At 43.7% G+C, this 16455-nt stretch overlaps 1 protein-coding gene across 1 annotated transcript in view; it reads left to right on the forward strand.

Moving 5' to 3' along the window:
- The first annotated feature begins 1461 nt into the window (after positions 1 to 1461).
- The window catches only part of LOC135214391 (small ribosomal subunit protein uS12m-like), a 54156-nt gene continuing 39162 nt past the window's right edge, over positions 1462 to 16455 (forward strand). The window contains exons 1-3 of the mRNA XM_064248648.1: positions 1462 to 1581; positions 12452 to 12538; positions 16024 to 16232. Of these exons, the coding sequence (XP_064104718.1) occupies positions 12460 to 12538; positions 16024 to 16232 (288 nt within the window). The 5' untranslated portion in view covers positions 1462 to 1581; positions 12452 to 12459. The remainder of the gene's footprint in view (positions 1582 to 12451; positions 12539 to 16023; positions 16233 to 16455) is intronic.

Below are 16455 nucleotides of genomic sequence, written 5' to 3' on the forward strand. Positions count from 1 at the left end.
AGTGGGTGGAGCCTCATGAAGTCACCATTCTGACGATAATTATTGGTGAAGGTTTAAAGCCAATATACGGTACCGGCTATTTTTTTCAGTAAATAGGTAGGTAGCCAATAAATAAAAATTGCTTGACATTGGATATAGCAGTTATCAAATCAAGCTTGTCTACTATGTTTTTGAAAATTACCATTTATTCCCTACATCTTGTCAATCTGATTGTGACCTATAAAGCAGACTGTAATTTCTTAGGAAACTTATTTTGGGAGTTAGACTAATAATCGAAGTGTTTTTGTATTTATTAACATTTTGTTGGTTTGTTCATTATGACTATTATCAGTGGAGAGGTTCCAGAGTTCATAAAGGTGTACTGCTCTGCTTGTATTTAAATTTGTATGTCATTGTTGCCAGAGGTTTAGCCTTCGTTACGTATAGCCAATCATCCATCAAGAAAGAGGGAAGAAATGATGTCATGAGTTACGTAACGAGTGCGTTCGAAACCTTTTCTCTGAGTAAGTTAGCCCGTCTTCAAAAAAGGTCACTTTTACATTTATAAGTACCAAATTTATTCAACCTACGTAGTGCAGAATACACTCAAAATTTATGTGTTGATATAATATGTATTCTGAATAAGCGTTATATTTATGAAATGCATAGATAAAAAGTTATTGCGAAAAAACCGTGTTACAGAGGCCCTGAATCTCATAGTAAGTGAATAGATTTATATCCAGTCAAATTCAATTTTGAGGTGGATAGCTCATTGTAGCAAGATATGGAAAAGTATGCTGTGGACTGTGTCATGCTCCTTCTTGGAGTGAAAAATATAAAAAAGGTAAAGACCCCATTAAGTTATTATATTTGTAAAGTAGTTTTTGATGATCCCAGGCACAGTATTTGAATCGGAGCCTTTTATATAGGAATAATGGTCAGCGGGTGTTGAACTATTAATTCCATCAAAACATAAATAAGTGAGACAAAAAAGCAACGATAAGCAAAAAATAATAAATCAACATTTAAGAAATATAGATGATTATAAAAAATATTGTAGAAGAAACTTGTTTGGTAACCGAAAAAACTATGCTAACCAAAAGGGCTGGAGTAGGTTCACGGGAACTAAATGACAGGAAGATTAAATGAGGACAATACAAACGGAACTAAATGACAGGAAGATTAAATGAGGACAATACAAACAAAATGTTTAAGTTGTGAAGGCATAACTGAAAACAACATTCCATACTACATATACTGGCCAGCATGTAGTAAGCTCAAGAATAGATACAGATTCGCCTAGCAGCCATATCGAGAAATAGAAATTGATATCTAATGTTTTACTATTTGCCGATCTGTCGAAGAAGAGATTGAAAATAGGAAGGGAATTATAGAAAATATCTTGCTACATAGACAACAGACTTAAACAAGCACGAGCACGGGAGAAATAGAACGAACAAGGGAGCCGTTTCAAAGGTAACTTCCAGCTATTACTAATACTAGCCTACTTTTATTTACGTTTTGCCCTGCGTTGAAAAATCCGGTTGCAGTTATCAATGTGTAGTTGAATTGTTGAAAAAAAAAAATTCCACTTTGGAAAAGGTAGATGTTGACTCATTTTACTGTTAATTAACCATTTTTTTTTATTATCATCCACTTATGTAAGTTAATTATCTCGGGTTGTTCCATGCTAGATAGGCCTAGGTATGCCGGCCGTCGTACCCTAACCAACATTAAATCGACATAAGGTTCCTCATTTTAGGCTCCTAGATTACCCTGTCCTGCCATAAACCAGACTTGACCTACCTATCCTGACGTAGGGTGCTGTGCCCTGACCCGTCCGGGGGTGCGTTGTCCCCCCACAGAACCCCCAAGTAGGTACCTAGCCTACAGGGTAAACAACCGTGTGGACTGGCCAACTCACCGACTACCGAGGTTTTGGCCACCCTCCGAAAAAGTACTTTAACACGTCCTGACACCGGAGATGGTCATCAGTTATGAGTTGGTGGTGATAACAGGAGCTCAAGACCTCTACTCTCCTTTCGAAGCAAGTATTTTCTCCAAAGTTAGAAATTAAGGTCATATTTTAAGATTTAAACAGAGGGTAATGAAAAGGGTGGCCAACACAGTGTCCACAACCCCAAAACGCTTTTGAAGTTTTTACTTACAACTCCTAATATTTCGAAGATTGATGCCATTTCCTGTGCTAGCTAAATCCGCACACCACCTTTACCCATAGACGCTAGGTCACTTTCATCTCAACAATTGTAACCCCGACCTCTAACCAGCACTTATTCGTACTTAATCAAGGGGACTATGGCATTCTTTGCGGCGTTTTGCGCTCTTCAATTGTTTATCAGTGTTGTCAATTGGTATGTGTTTACCCTCCTAACTGGGTACCTATAAGACTTACACAAAACAGAGGAAATAAGTGAAATTAGCATATCTATTTGTAGTATATATACATATCACAGCAATTTTATCAGTATTGCATTACTATGACAACTAGAATTCATGGAAACAGTTTGTAAATGCATCGGCATACGTGTGAAGCTCCACTAGATTGGCAACGATGAGCCTTTTTGCCGTCGTCTGCGCGTACTTCAGAAATATCTGTAATTTTTCAGGGTTAATTTGGTTGCAAAAAAGGGATAATAGACATGAATTAAGTAAACATTTTGAAGTAAAGTTAAACTAAATAATGAGTAAAGTAAAAAATTAAGAGAATAAAGCTTTGCACCTCATAAAGAGTGTAGTCGTCTGCTGCTCGTAACGGTGTTTGTGGAGTGAGTGCTTAGGAACCAGGAACAGCAACGTGGTTCAAGTACAATGTGGAGTGAATTAAGACCAAAATGTGTATAATTACAATCAAATAAGCACTGTGGAGTTTCAGTTGTGATGGCAGTAAGACTAAAACCACCGATTACAAGGTAAAAATGAATTCAGTTCAAACCATAACCCCGGGAATAAAAAGTTTCATACTTTCACTAATATAGGCAACAAAATGTTGTTTTATTGTGCTGATTACAACTGCAATCTTGAGTAAGATCAATAAACGTTGCATATATACACTAGCATTGTTCAAATGAGTGCTGAGAAGGCTGGGAAAGATGGTGGATTGTCTGTGGTTAGACTGGCCAGCCACACGATTGCCGCAATAAAAATGAAATTTTCATTATTAAAATGAAGTTTTATTGTATACTTACCGAACAATTATGATTATACCCACCCCCCTCCTCCCCTTAGGTGGACGGACGGGCAGAAAGAATTGGATTCACCTGGGCAGTTGTACCTGGTTCTCCCGCGAGTGGAGGGAGATGACGTCATCACCACCAGTGTTGGCGACGCCGACGCGCTAAATTTGAATTTAGTATCCTGCCGCTCGTGGAAATCACGGCTCTATAATTGTTCGGTAAGTATACAATAAAACTTTCAATTTTAATAATGAAAAATTTCATTTTTCCACTTGCTATTTAATTGGTGAAACAACAATACAATGAAATCATTAAGCTTACCATTCGAAAGATTAATGCTTTAGTATATGAAACCACCATACAAACTAAAATAAGCATGTGAAGTCTTCGTAAAATGTGCGATCAAAGGCAGTTTTGAATCCAGTAGCCTAACACTTACCTAAATTTCGAGCACATTTACAGGTATAGGTTAGGTTACCCCTTTGTGATGTTAGGTTCAAATTCTCACGTTTTGTTGACAGAACTAAGCAAGAGCTCCGTGTCTAGTAGTAGGATATTACTTTGGAAATTTATTTTTCCTATAGTATTTTGGTTAGGTAGCTTATGTATTAAGGTGAGAGAGCTTTTGAACATTGTGCACCAAGACTACTAGGGTAAACGACCGAGCGGTGACATAGCGGCCAGCTTCCCGAAAAAAGTACTTGAATTTGCTGCCATGAGCATCAGTCAAGAGTTGTGGCCTATCCAGGCAGCGTGCACCAAGACCTCTATGCTCCTCTCAAAATAAGTGTTTTCTCATAAATTACAAAATGATGGCACAGTTCAAGCGATTTTTTGGGAAGTGGCCGCATTCCAAGAGAGGTGGCTGCTATGTTGCCGCTCAGTCATTTACCCTATATAAAAATTCCATACATACTAAAATAAGCATGTGAAGTCGTAGTAAAATATACTATGTGTTCAAAAGGCAGTTTTGAATCCAATAGCCTAACACTTAACTAAATTTTGAGCACATGGACTGGTATAGTTTAGGTAACCCTTTGTGGTGTTAGGTTCAAATTCTTAAGTTTTGTTGACAGAACGAAGCAAGAGCTTTGTATCTGGTATTACTTTGGAAATTGATTTTTCCTATAGTATTTTGGTTAGGTAGCCTATGTATTAAGGTGAACTCTAGCTTTTTGAACATCGCGCACCAAGACTACTAGGGTAAATGACTGATCCCGGAATGTGGCCACCGATCCTAGAATGTGGCCACCTTCCAGAAAAGGTACTTGAATTCGCTGCCATGAGCATCAGTCAAAGTTGTGTCCTGTCCAGGCAGCACACCAAGACCTCTATGCACTTCTTGAAGTAAGTATTTTTTCCTAAATTACGAAACAATTCAAGTGCTTTTTCGGGAAGTGGCTGTGTTCTGAGAGGGGTGGCCGCTATGTCGCCAATCAGTCGTTTTCCCTATACAACAAAATGACGTCTGAACTGTAGATCATATAAGAAGAAAACGAATTATAAAAGAAATAAAGACTCCTATTCTGCAGGAGCTACAATAGTATGTCTAGTACTCATGAGAAAACACTAAAAGACAATCATAAAGTATAAGACGCACCTTATTTAGAAAATGTACTAGGGCCAGCCAGAGAGGGAATCATCCCTGTGGAGGGATGTACATAAAACCAAACAAGTGAAACAAGTAAGAATTTAGTTATTTTTTGTCGTCGAGTGTAATTAACCTTAGAAGTTGTATGCTGGTCATCCTGGGATGCTATCGTTCATGTGCAGTGTTATAGTTTCCTTCACTGCCCCGGCCAAGTAACACGGCCTGCCAGGTTAGGTTAGGTTAGGGTAAGTTAATTTAGTATAATTCCTTTAATAATAGGTTTCCTTAGCCAATCCCTTCATGAACATGTGGCTCCTTAATGATTTGCACATGCGCAGAACCAATCTATAACAACAACAGAGCAGTCCAGTTCTCCCAACGTTTCCCACCATGCTAAACCCTGCTTTCCCAAAGGTTCCCTAAATATATGATGGGTAGGTATGAGGTCAGTAATAATGATAGACAATTAACAATACCAAACCCTTCATCAACAACACTAAAACTATAGGAAAAATAAATTTTCAAGGTAATAGTTCTTGTGGAGCTGTTGCTTAAAAATACCGTTTGTTCATGAAACTTACCTGTCAGATATATATATAGCTGTATTTCTGACGTCCGACAGAATTTCAAAACTCGCGGCACACGTAGTGGTGGGGGCGGCCAGGTGGTAGTACCCATTCCCGCCGCTGGGAGGCGGATATCAGGAACCATTCCCATTTTCTATTCATATTTTTTCTGTCGCCGGTGCTGCAAACAACTGTTTACAGTACCTCCGTCTAGGATTTTTTGATTATCTCGCTTAATATTATCTGGATTGACTTTTGGTATCGACTTCTGGATTGTTGGATTGGCACGCGTAATAGTGGATTGGTTTTTGATTTTGGATTGGCTTTTCTGGGTACATGATGTCTGGATCAAGTACTGGAAGTTTCAGAGTGTGTGTGAGGAGTGAATGTAAGGTGAGGCTTCTTAAACCTTCAGTTGATCCTCACACAGTTTGTATGGATTGCAGGGGGCATGTTTGCGTGGTTGATGATCGGTGCAATGAATGTAAGGATTTGGATGATGATAAATGGAAGATGTATGAGACCTATCGACGTAAATTGGAGCGCGATAGAGTCAGGAGGTCTTCCTCCAAGGGCAGTTCTACTAAAGGTAAGGATAGTAACATTTCTCCTCTAACACCAGTAGATTTTGCTCAACCTAATCCTGTTTTGTTGCCTTCGGGCCCCAGTGCTGTGTCTGGAGAAGGTAACACCCTTTCTCTGATTCTGGAGTCTATTCGTGCTCTCGAATCTAAAGTATTGGCCCTAGAAACCGGCCCTGTGAAAGTTTGTGTTAGTGCCCCTAGTGTTGTGGAGGGGGCGTCAGATCGGCCCCATAATGCCTCTAGGCCTAGACCTCTATCGGACTCCCAGGACTCAGGGAGTGGGTATGTCGAAAGCCGCAAGAGGGTTACGGGGGCTCCCCACCGATCTGGCATCCCTTCGGCAGGCCTTGCTGCTAAATCCCAGGCTGCCAAGGAGCGCGCACGAGCGCGTGTCCTGAAAGATTGCTTTTCGTCCTCCGAAGCGTCCTCCCCGCGCAAGGGGTGGAGCGCTCGGAGAGACTCGCGTCCGTTGAAAAGGACCTTTCGCTTTGAGGACGCTTCACGTCCTATGTCTCCTCTTTCGTCAGAGGACGCTTATGACGCCTTTCCTCCGCAGAAGAGAGGAAGGCTTTCTACCGAAGAGGACGTTAGTTTCCACGCACAGGCGTGTTCACCTGAGAGGCAGATAGCTGTACCTGCTAGAAGGAAGGAGGCGTCCCCTCGCCCCTCGCCTTCTCGCAGGCTCAGTCCTGCCCCTTCTTTTGCTCCTTCGTCACCTACGATGGATATCCTAGTGTACCCTTCAGGACCAGATTACGTCGCTGATGGCTCAGAGGACTCGCCAGCAGCAGTCGAGCCTAAGAGTAGGAAGGACGTTCGGCTGCCCGTCAAGAGGACCGAAGCAGCCTCATTCTCTCTCGTCTCGCTCGTCTCTCTCTCCTCCTCCGGATCGTCAACGTTCTCGTTCTCCTAGCAGATCTTTTACTCTCTCAGGAGAGGAAGCTCGTCAGGACGCTCGGCGTTCGAAGCAGGACGCTTTGCGCTCTCGGCAGGTAGCGGTTGAGGACGCTCGGCAGGACGCTCGGCGTTCTAGACAGGACGCTTTGCGCTCTCTTCAAGACACTTTTGAGGACGCTCGGCAGGACGCTCGGCGTTCGAAGCAGGACGCTTCGAGTTATAGACAGGACGCCTTTGAGGACGCTCCGCAGGACGCTCGCCGTATGAAGCAGGACGCTGTTCGAGCGAAGCAGGACGCTTTTGAGGACGCAAAGCAGGACGCTCGCTTGGCTAAGCAGGACGCTTTTGGCGCCTCTCGTCAGGAAGCTCGCGCTTCCTCTCGTAGAGACGTTTCTGTTAAGACAGTTCACGTTGCTTCTAAGGACGCTCCTCTTTCGCAAGATGTCCGTACCTCTAAAGATCGACGTAAGGCCGATTCCGTACCTGTAGCGGATACTTCCAACCAACGGAAGTCATTGTTCAGGATTGAGACTGCTGGACGTACTCCCTCTCCTGATGGGCGTTCTCCAGTTCCTCTTAGGGAGGAAGGGGAACTTAGTAGTCCAGGGAGTTCCGTCGAAGAAGAACAGCCGGTAGCTTCAGCTGTCTCGGACTACAAGGTTCTTGTTAGGCTGTTACGTTCAGCCTTCGGGGAGAAGTTCCAGCCGGCAGCCCCTAGGTCTCCTCCCTCTCAACTTTCGTCTTCCAAGACCGTTAAGACCCCTGAATTCGTCGAAATGAAGACATCGCTGTCGACCAAGAGGGCGTTTAAGAAGCTTCAAGACTTTATGTCAGAAGGAAGGATCAGGGCAAGACCACTTTCGCCCATCCACCCTCTAGACTCGCCGGGAAAGGAGGAGTTTGGTATGAGACCAAGGAGGATGTGGGAGTAAAGGTTCCTTCGTCCGCTCTGGGTGATTTCTCCAGTTTAGTGGACGCTCAGAGGAGGTCTCTCTTATCGTCTGCTAAGGTGTCCTGGACTCCGGTGGAGACTGACCACCACTTGAAGGGACTGCTTCGTACCCTTAATGTTTTTAATCTCCTAGATTGGTGTCTGGGAGTTTTAGACCTTCAGTCTAGGAGTCCTGATTCTCTCAGTCTGGGGGAGCTGTCCAGCGTGTTGTCATGTATGGACAAGGCCGTCAGGGATGGTTCGGAGGAGCTAGTTTCTCATTTTGGAACTGCCTTCCTGAAGAAAAGAGCACTGCTTTGCAATTTTACCGCTAAGTCGGTATCTCCCGCTCAGAAAGCGGAATTGCTCTTTGCGCCTCTTTCGGACCATCTCTTCCCCCAGGCTATGGTAAAGGATCTTGCACAGAGTTTGCAAGAAAAGGCGACCCAGGACCTCTTGGTTCAGTCTTCAAGACGTCCAGCAGCTCCTTCCACTTCGACATTCAGCAAACCCCCGAAGAAAGTCAAACCCTTTCGCGGGGCACCCCCCTCGAGAGCAGCTCCTCGAGGGAGAGGGTTTTCGAGAGGAAGAGCTTCATTCAAACCCAAAACCAGCAAATGAAGATCTCGTCCTTCAGACGCCAGTCGGGGCCAGACTGGAATTCTTTGCGGAGGCTTGGAGGCAGAGAGGGGCGGATCCTTGGACCCTCAAGATAGTAGAGCGGGGGTACAAGATCCCCTTTTTACATCCTCCTCCTTTAACATCAACTCCCAGAGACCTCTCTCCATCTTATCAGGGAGAGAAGAAAAGTGTTCTTTTCGATCTGTTAGACCAGATGGTCGAAAAAAGAGCGGTGGAACAAGTCTTGGACCTAGAGTCACCGGGCTTCTACAACAGGATTTTCCTAGTGCCGAAGCAGTCGTCAGGTTGGCGCCCGGTCCTGGATGTGAGCAGGCTCAATCTTTTTGTAGAAAAGATCAAGTTCAAAATGGAGACGCCTCAGTCGGTGCTGGGAGCCTTGAGACCTGGCGACTGGATGGTGTCTCTGGACCTGCAGGACGCGTACTTCCACGTCCCAGTCCACCCTCTTTCAAGGAAGTACCTGAGATTCGTCTTGGACAACAGGGTTTGGCAGTTCAGAGCCCTTTGTTTCGGTCTCAGCACGGCCCCGATGGTTTTCACAATGATTATGAGGAATGTAGCGAAGTGGCTCCATTCGTCAGGAATCAGGATATCCCTCTACCTCGACGATTGGCTGATCAGAGCGTCGTCGAGGCAGAAGTGTCTGAAGGACCTTCAGTTTACGTTAGCCCTAGCAAAGTCTCTGGGTCTTTTGGTCAACTCCGAAAAGTCGCATCTGACCCCGACACAGTCCATCGTGTATCTGGGGATTCAGATGGATTCAGTGGCTTTTCGGGCGTTCCATCCCAGGAACGTCAGCGACTGGGGTTAGAGAAAGTCGCAGCCTTCCTAGAGAGAGAAGCTTGTTCGGTGAGGGAGGGAGTGGATGAGTCTGCTGGGCACCATTTCCTCGCTAGAAAAGTTTGTCTCGCTGGGAAGACTGCACCTCAGGCCTCTTCAATTTTTCCTTGCGGAAGAATGGACGTCGAAAGAGGACCTGAATGCGATCCTAAGGATCTCCAACAAGGTAAAAGTCCACTTAAGATGGTGGCTCGACCCTCAGAAGTTACGAGAGGGCTTCTCCTTAAATCTTCTGAGCCCCGACCTAGTGTTGTTCTCAGACGCTTCCATTTCCGGTTGGGGAGCAACACTAGGGGGAGGAAGTGTCAGGCTCCTGGAGAGGGGAACAGTAGCCTGGCACATCAATGTAAAGGAACTGGCAGCGATATTCCTGTCGCTGCAGTTCTTCGAAGAAAAACTGTCAAGCAAGGTTGTTCAAGTCAACTCAGACAGTACCACAGCCCTTGCGTATCTAAAGAATCAGGGAGGAACTCGCTCCAGATCCCTTTTTCTCCTGGCGAAGGAAGTTCTGCTATGGGCAGACGCAAGGCGCATCAAGATCCTGACAAGATTCGTGGCAGGGGTTCAGAATGTCAGGGCGGACCTTCTCAGCCGCCGAAATCAGATTCTACCAACAGAATGGACCTTGCACCAGGAAGTCTGTCAACAATTATGGAGATTGTGGGGACGTCCTCTAGTAGACCTGTTCGCTACATCAAGGACGAAGAGGCTTCCTCTGTATTGCTCCCCGGTTCTGGACCCAGGGGCAATTGCAGTGGACGCGTTGCTCTGGAACTGGACAGACCTGGATCTTTACGCCTTTCCCCCATTCAAGATCATGGGGGACGTAATGAGGAAGTTCGCAGCTTCAGAAGGGACAAGGTTGACTCTGATTGCCCCAATGTGGCCAGCAGAGAGTGGTTCACAGAGGTCATTGACGTTCCTTGTGGACTTCCCAAGAACGTTGCCCTGGAGGAGAGATCTACTCAGACAGCCTCACTTCAAAAGGTTTCACCAAAACCTCTCCGCTCTGGCTCTGACTGCGTTCAGACTATCGAAAAGTTGGCCAGAGCGAGAGGCTTTTCAAAGGCAGCTGCGAGAGCAATCGCTAATGCTCGAAGAGCCTCTTCAAGAGCTGTCTACCAGTCTAAGTGGTCCTCCTTCAGGGCATGGTGCAAGAAGGAAGGAATTTCCTCTTCCACGACCTCTGTGAATCAGATAGCAGATTTCTTACTCTATCTAAGAAAATGTGCAGAAATTGGCAGTTCCTACAATCAAGGGTTATAGGAGTATGTTGTCTGCCGTTTTTCGCCACAGAGGAATGGACCTCTCCGACAATAAGGATCTGCACGATCTCTTAAGGTCGTTCGAAACCACCAAAATTCCACAAGCAAGACCGCCCTCATGGAATCTAGATGTGGTGTTGAAACATCTGATGCTAAGTCCCTTTGAGCCTCTCCATGAAGCTTCTCTAAGGGACTTAACGAGAAAAACGCTTTTCCTAGCTTCTCTGGCGACGGCGAAGAGAGTTAGTGAAATCCAAGCGTTCAGTAGCCTAGTGGGTTTCAAGGGAGACAGCGCTGTCTGCTCGTTGAACCCTTCTTTCTTGGCTAAGAACGAGAACCCGTCTAATCCTTGGCCAAAGAGCTTTGAAATCAAAGGAATATCGAGTCTCGTGGGTCAAGAACCAGAGAGAGCCCTGTGCCCTGTCAGGGCTCTCAAGTTCTATGTGAATAGGACTAAAGAGATAAGAGGTCCCTCAGGTAATCTCTGGTGCTCGGTGAAGAGACCAGATTTGCCGTTGTCGAAGAATGCTGTTGCTTTCTTCTTGAGGGACGTCATTAAAGAGGCTCATTCATCTTGCCAGAAGACTGATATGAGCCTCTTTAAAGTGAAAGCTCACGAGGTCAGAGCCGTAGCTACTTCTTCTTGCCTTCCAAAGGAATATGTCTATCAGAGATATTCTTGATAGCACCTTCTGGAGGAGCAATTCCGTATTCGCCTCACATTACCTCCGGGATGTGAGAACGATTTACGAGAACTGTAGTTCTTTGGGACCTTACATTTCGGCAGACACAGTTTTGGGGGCTGAAGGTGGCTCTCTCCCTATCCCTTAGCTTAGTTAGGTTAGTTTATTGTGTTTTTGGTTGATGGTGAGATCTTCTGTGAAAATCTCCCATTCCTTAGTGTTAATGTCAGGGGTTTTTTGGTTAGTTGGTCAGGTGGTGGTCGGTTGCTGTGTTACTACCATATGTTTGGCTAGATGGTCTTGTCACATTGTGGTCACGTCCCCGTTGACAGAGCATTCAGAGGGCACCAGCACTACAGGTCCAAACCTGGCTGGCAACTCTGATAAAGCATAAGCAGGCTTTAGGTGACAGTAATCACATAGTCTACTTTGCTATCAGGTAAGGAACCAATAAGTTAATCTTTTATTTTAATTTAAGTTTCCTAAAAAATCCTAGTCTGTCTCTACCCACCATCCGAAGGTGTGATTCAGCTATATATATATCTGACAGGTAAGTTTTCATGAACAAAATGTTATTGTTATAATACAATTAAGTTTGTTCATACTTACCTGGCAGATATATATAATTAGAGTGCCCACCCTCCTCCCCTCAGGAGACAAGGGTCATGAATAAATATGAATAGAAAATGGGAATGGTTCCTGATATCCGCCTCCCAGCGGCGGGAATGGGTACTACCACCTGGCCGCCCCACTACGTGTGCCGCGAGTTTTGAAATTCTGTCGGACGTCAGAAATACAGCTATATATATATATCTGCCAGGTAAGTATGAACAAACTTAATTGTATTATAACAATAACATTTTTGTTATAGAGCTACTAGACTTAATTTATTTAAAATGGCATTTGAACTGTTTACCATATTCTAAAACGTTTTTGACATTGTATTTGGTAGGGACCTTAAAATAAGTTTAGGTGGCAGTGTTTGCTGGCTCTAGAGCAGGTAAACCTTTTTAATTACTTCAAGAAACGACAGGATTTTACCCAAAACACCTTTCATTTTTTATTTTTTTAAGCCTTGGCGAAAATTACAAATACATATTAGTACTTCTTGTTTATTGTTGTAATGCTATGTTTACATTTTTTAGGTTTTCAGTCCTGGCAAAAATTATGAACATATATTAATGCAATGTTTTATTTTAGGCTTTAATGATTTTATTTCTTGTTTATTGTTGTAATGCCATGTTTTTTTTTTTTTTTTTTTTTCACGATTCCACTTCAGACGGCACCATGCTGGGCCTACGAACGCTGAGGAGCGCATTTTCCAAACTGAATCTTGCTTCTTTATCTTCACCATCGCTAGCTGAAGGTGAGTGAATGAATGATAGTGAACCATTGCTGTTTCTTGAAGAGAGGCTGTGATGGAAGTTATGTATTTGTTCACCATCACATCGTCCTTCCAATCTATAGGTATCTTTTCCCTCCTTCAAGTATTTATTTCGTATTTCACGCTCTTGTTTTCATATTAATTTGTTCTTATCCAATCCTTTCTTCTGTATTTTAAGCTCTTGTTAATTCAGTCTTTCGGCCTTTCCTTCGGTTCAGCAGTTATCTGGTTTTTCCTGTAATTTTACCAGTGGTCTCACCCGGTCCCAAACGTTCTCGATATCAGTTGCTCACGTTTCCAAACGTTTTCTGTGGGTGTCATACGTTCCCGAACGTTCGCTAGTGACATAATGCTCTCCACCAGTGTTTACGGGCTACTCTAAGTGCAGTAAACTATGCTGGTATAAGGCCTTTCACATCTACAATACAGGGTGTCCATAAAGTCTGGGTACATAGGGGATTTTACTATTTATTTTTATTTTTTCTCCTCAGAATGAAGATGGCTTTGTCTGAGAAAGAACGAATCGATTTGGTACTCTTAAGCGGACGAGAAGGATGGTCTTATCGTAAAATTGACTTCTTTTTCTGGGCCATGCTAAAAGAGAAAGTGTACTCGATGAAGATTACAGATTTAAACCATTTAAGAGAACGCATTACGGGTCAGTGTGCAGAAATCGACGACAATGCGGATCTATTCCATCGAGTTCACATGAATTTTGTAAAACGCATCAAATTATGCATTGAAAATGATGGAAATCATGTAGAAAATATTATTTACCAACGTAAAAATTGAATAAAATTATTTTGTTTTAAGAAGTATTTGTTTTTACTATGTACCCAGACTTTATGGCACCCTGTACTATTCCTTTCTGTCCCGTCTAAAAGGATAAGATGATGCAATTGTATATTTTGTTGTTGAAAGGTGCCAAATGTGCTCGTGTGACAATGTCTACACATTTTTCTTGTGTGTGTGCGTGTGTGCGTGCTTTATCCATTATGCCTCTCCATTGTTTCTTCGTCCGTTGCTTTTGTGCATCTCCTGTCTCGTTTCTCAACTCATTGTCCTTTTCGTAGAATTTTTCTTCCCGGTTTTCTCAAATTAGGTTTTTTTTTCTTTACTAACTCGGCCAAGGAAGATGGGTGAATTATGATAGTTTCGTTCGTTTATGGTTGTTAACAAATACTTCGTAAACGGTGACCGGTTTTGATGAAACTGACGAGCGCTTTGACCTAATCCGTGGCAAGAATCATGACATTATGTGACTGGAAGCTTGGCCGGAAGCCTAGACGTAAGACTTTAGCCAATAGGTCTAGGGCCTAGACCTATAGGCTAAACTCTATAGGCCTTGTCCAGAACTTATAGACTTGAGCCCTACCGAGGACCTTTGCCCAGGCCTTATAGCGGGGTCCTTGGCTTACCCAGGACAGAGCACTGACCGGAAGCTGCTGGTGTTGTCGGTGTTGTCGTCCAGAGGAACAGAGGCGAGCGCACATCCTCCCGGGATGAGAACAGTCTCCCCAGAGCGTGATGTTGTTGACCGGAGTGCGGTCATTATAGGATCATATTACCTATAATCACCTCTTCGGGAAGGTCGTCCGACCCCCCGCTGAGGTAAGTGTTGGTCACAGGAGGTCAGATGATCGCCTCCGAACCAAACCTCCACTCCCCCCACCCCCTTTCCCTTTTCTTCGAATGTGACCCGGCCTGACCTACATATCTTTTGGCGCGGACGAACGTCATCCTGTTTTGAAGACTTGACTCTCATTATTGTCTAATATTAGGCCTGTCCTCCTCCTCCTCCTCCTCCTCCTCCTCCTCCTCCTCCTCCTCCTCCTCCTCTCTCCAAAAAACTCGGTCTGCTTGACTCTTTATTGAGAACAGTGAACGCAGTCTCTCTCATGTTTTATGTATTGTTGTTGAACAGTTATTTCATCATATACCACATGCAGTGCAGCGTACGTGACCGAAGAAAAGGAATATATTACTTAATACAAAAATAGTAGTTTTAAGTTTCCCACTAGTCATAGATTCAATACTGTACCTTCAGTGTTCATAATGGTCTATCCACTTTTATTAGATGATGTCAAAGGTTCCGAGAATTCGTTAAAGAAAAAAAAGTAAAATAACAACTGCTAGATTCCTGTCATGAAAATGTCTCCGATGTTAAAATATTAGCCCTTGGCATCATTTATAAGTTATGGTCGAGTGTAAAATTTTGCAAGTGAAATATAATTGATTGTTAAATTTTACTGCCGTGTAATTTCATCACATGTATACTGCATAAAAAAAAAGATTTAGCGCTTTGGAACATGTTTATTATACTATATATCAGATAGTGCAATTACTGCGATTGTCCTCGTAATCAGCATGCATGCCCGTTGAGAGAGAGAGAGAGAGAGAGAGAGAGAGAGAGAGAGAGAGAGAGAGAGAGAGAGAGAATTTGGTTGCCTTTATGTAGACAGACAGACATGTTTGCTTATACGTACATTGCTGAGAGAAGGAAAATTACTTCAAGGTTCCGTAAAATATAATTGTTGTTTAATTTTCGAAAATGACGCTTTAATGCGTGTAGTAGACACGAACTCGCTGCTTATGTGATTTTTGATGAATTTATATCGTAGGAGTACCGAGAAAAGTGAACTGGTGCAACTCACGGTCTAGACCGAGGTGCTTACTTTGGCTTGATATCTGCACGTCACCTACTCCGAGGGGCTAGTACTATATAAAACGCCGTATGGCAAATGTATAAAGTAGAGGGCTGCACAAAGATATCGTTTATTAACAATTTTTCGACCACACAATACAGAAACGGATATAGCTATATATAATACTTTGATTCCAGAGGGGCTTATAGTACTAAACACGGCGTCCCAAGGAGCTCCCGCCATTTTCTAGTACTATAGCACCTCGGAGTATAGGTGACGCGATGACAAGCCAAAGGAGCACCAGTGAACATATATGGTTAAAGAATAATTACACATTTATACATTCTGCATTACACTGATACAAATACTATGTCCACCCACTGTTCAGACGGAAGATTTACATAACAAAAGGTAACCGCGGTTATGAGCTGGTGATTCTTAAACAAGGCATATTGATGGTAAGGCGGGAAGTAAACCACCAATTATAACTGAGAATGCCTTTACTCTCTTTCTCTCTCTTTCACTCTCTTTCTCTCTCTTTCCACACAGTAAAAGAGAGAGAGAGAGAGAGAGAGACTACTAAATATCCCCCAATACGCAAGTGTTTATGCAGTCATTCAAGTGCCGTTGTTTGAATTATTTGATAAAAAAGTGTGTGTGAGAGAGAGAGAGAGAGAGATAGAGAGAGAGAGAAGAGGAGGAGGGAGAGAGGCGAATGAGAGAGAGAGAGAGAGAGATAGAGAGAGAGAGAATATTAAATATCCTTCAATACGCAAGTGTTTATACAGCATCATTCAAGTGCCGTCATTCCTCCCCCACCAGGTGCCATGAAGCCAGCGAGGGTCCAAGGACTGGGTCATCGTCAGAGGCCGCCCTTGGCCATCTGCCAAGCAGCAAACACCTGCGGGAGGACATTCGCTAGTTGGAGCAGCAGATGGTCTTCTCCTCCGTTCCTCGGATCCGTGGACACCACCAGAACCCAAGGATCGAGGGGTCCTTTGTCCGCAGCGCCCCAAATTCAGCTGGGTCCTGTAAGTGCACCTGCTTTTTTCCATTGTTCGCTCTGTCATTCGAATTTGTCTGCTATCGGGTCAGTGTGTAGACCAGTGCTTGGAGCTGCTTTCTTGACTTTTTTGGTCGTTTAGAGAATTTCTTTTATTATTATTATTCTTTTTCATTTCAGTATTTTTTTTGGTTAGGACATTTCTTTCCACTGTTAGCTCTGTCACTCGAATTTGTCTGCTCAGGGGACAT

Source organism: Macrobrachium nipponense, chromosome 45 (assembly GCF_015104395.2).
Source record: "Macrobrachium nipponense isolate FS-2020 chromosome 45, ASM1510439v2, whole genome shotgun sequence".
Taxonomy (NCBI): Eukaryota; Metazoa; Arthropoda; class Malacostraca; order Decapoda; family Palaemonidae; genus Macrobrachium; species Macrobrachium nipponense.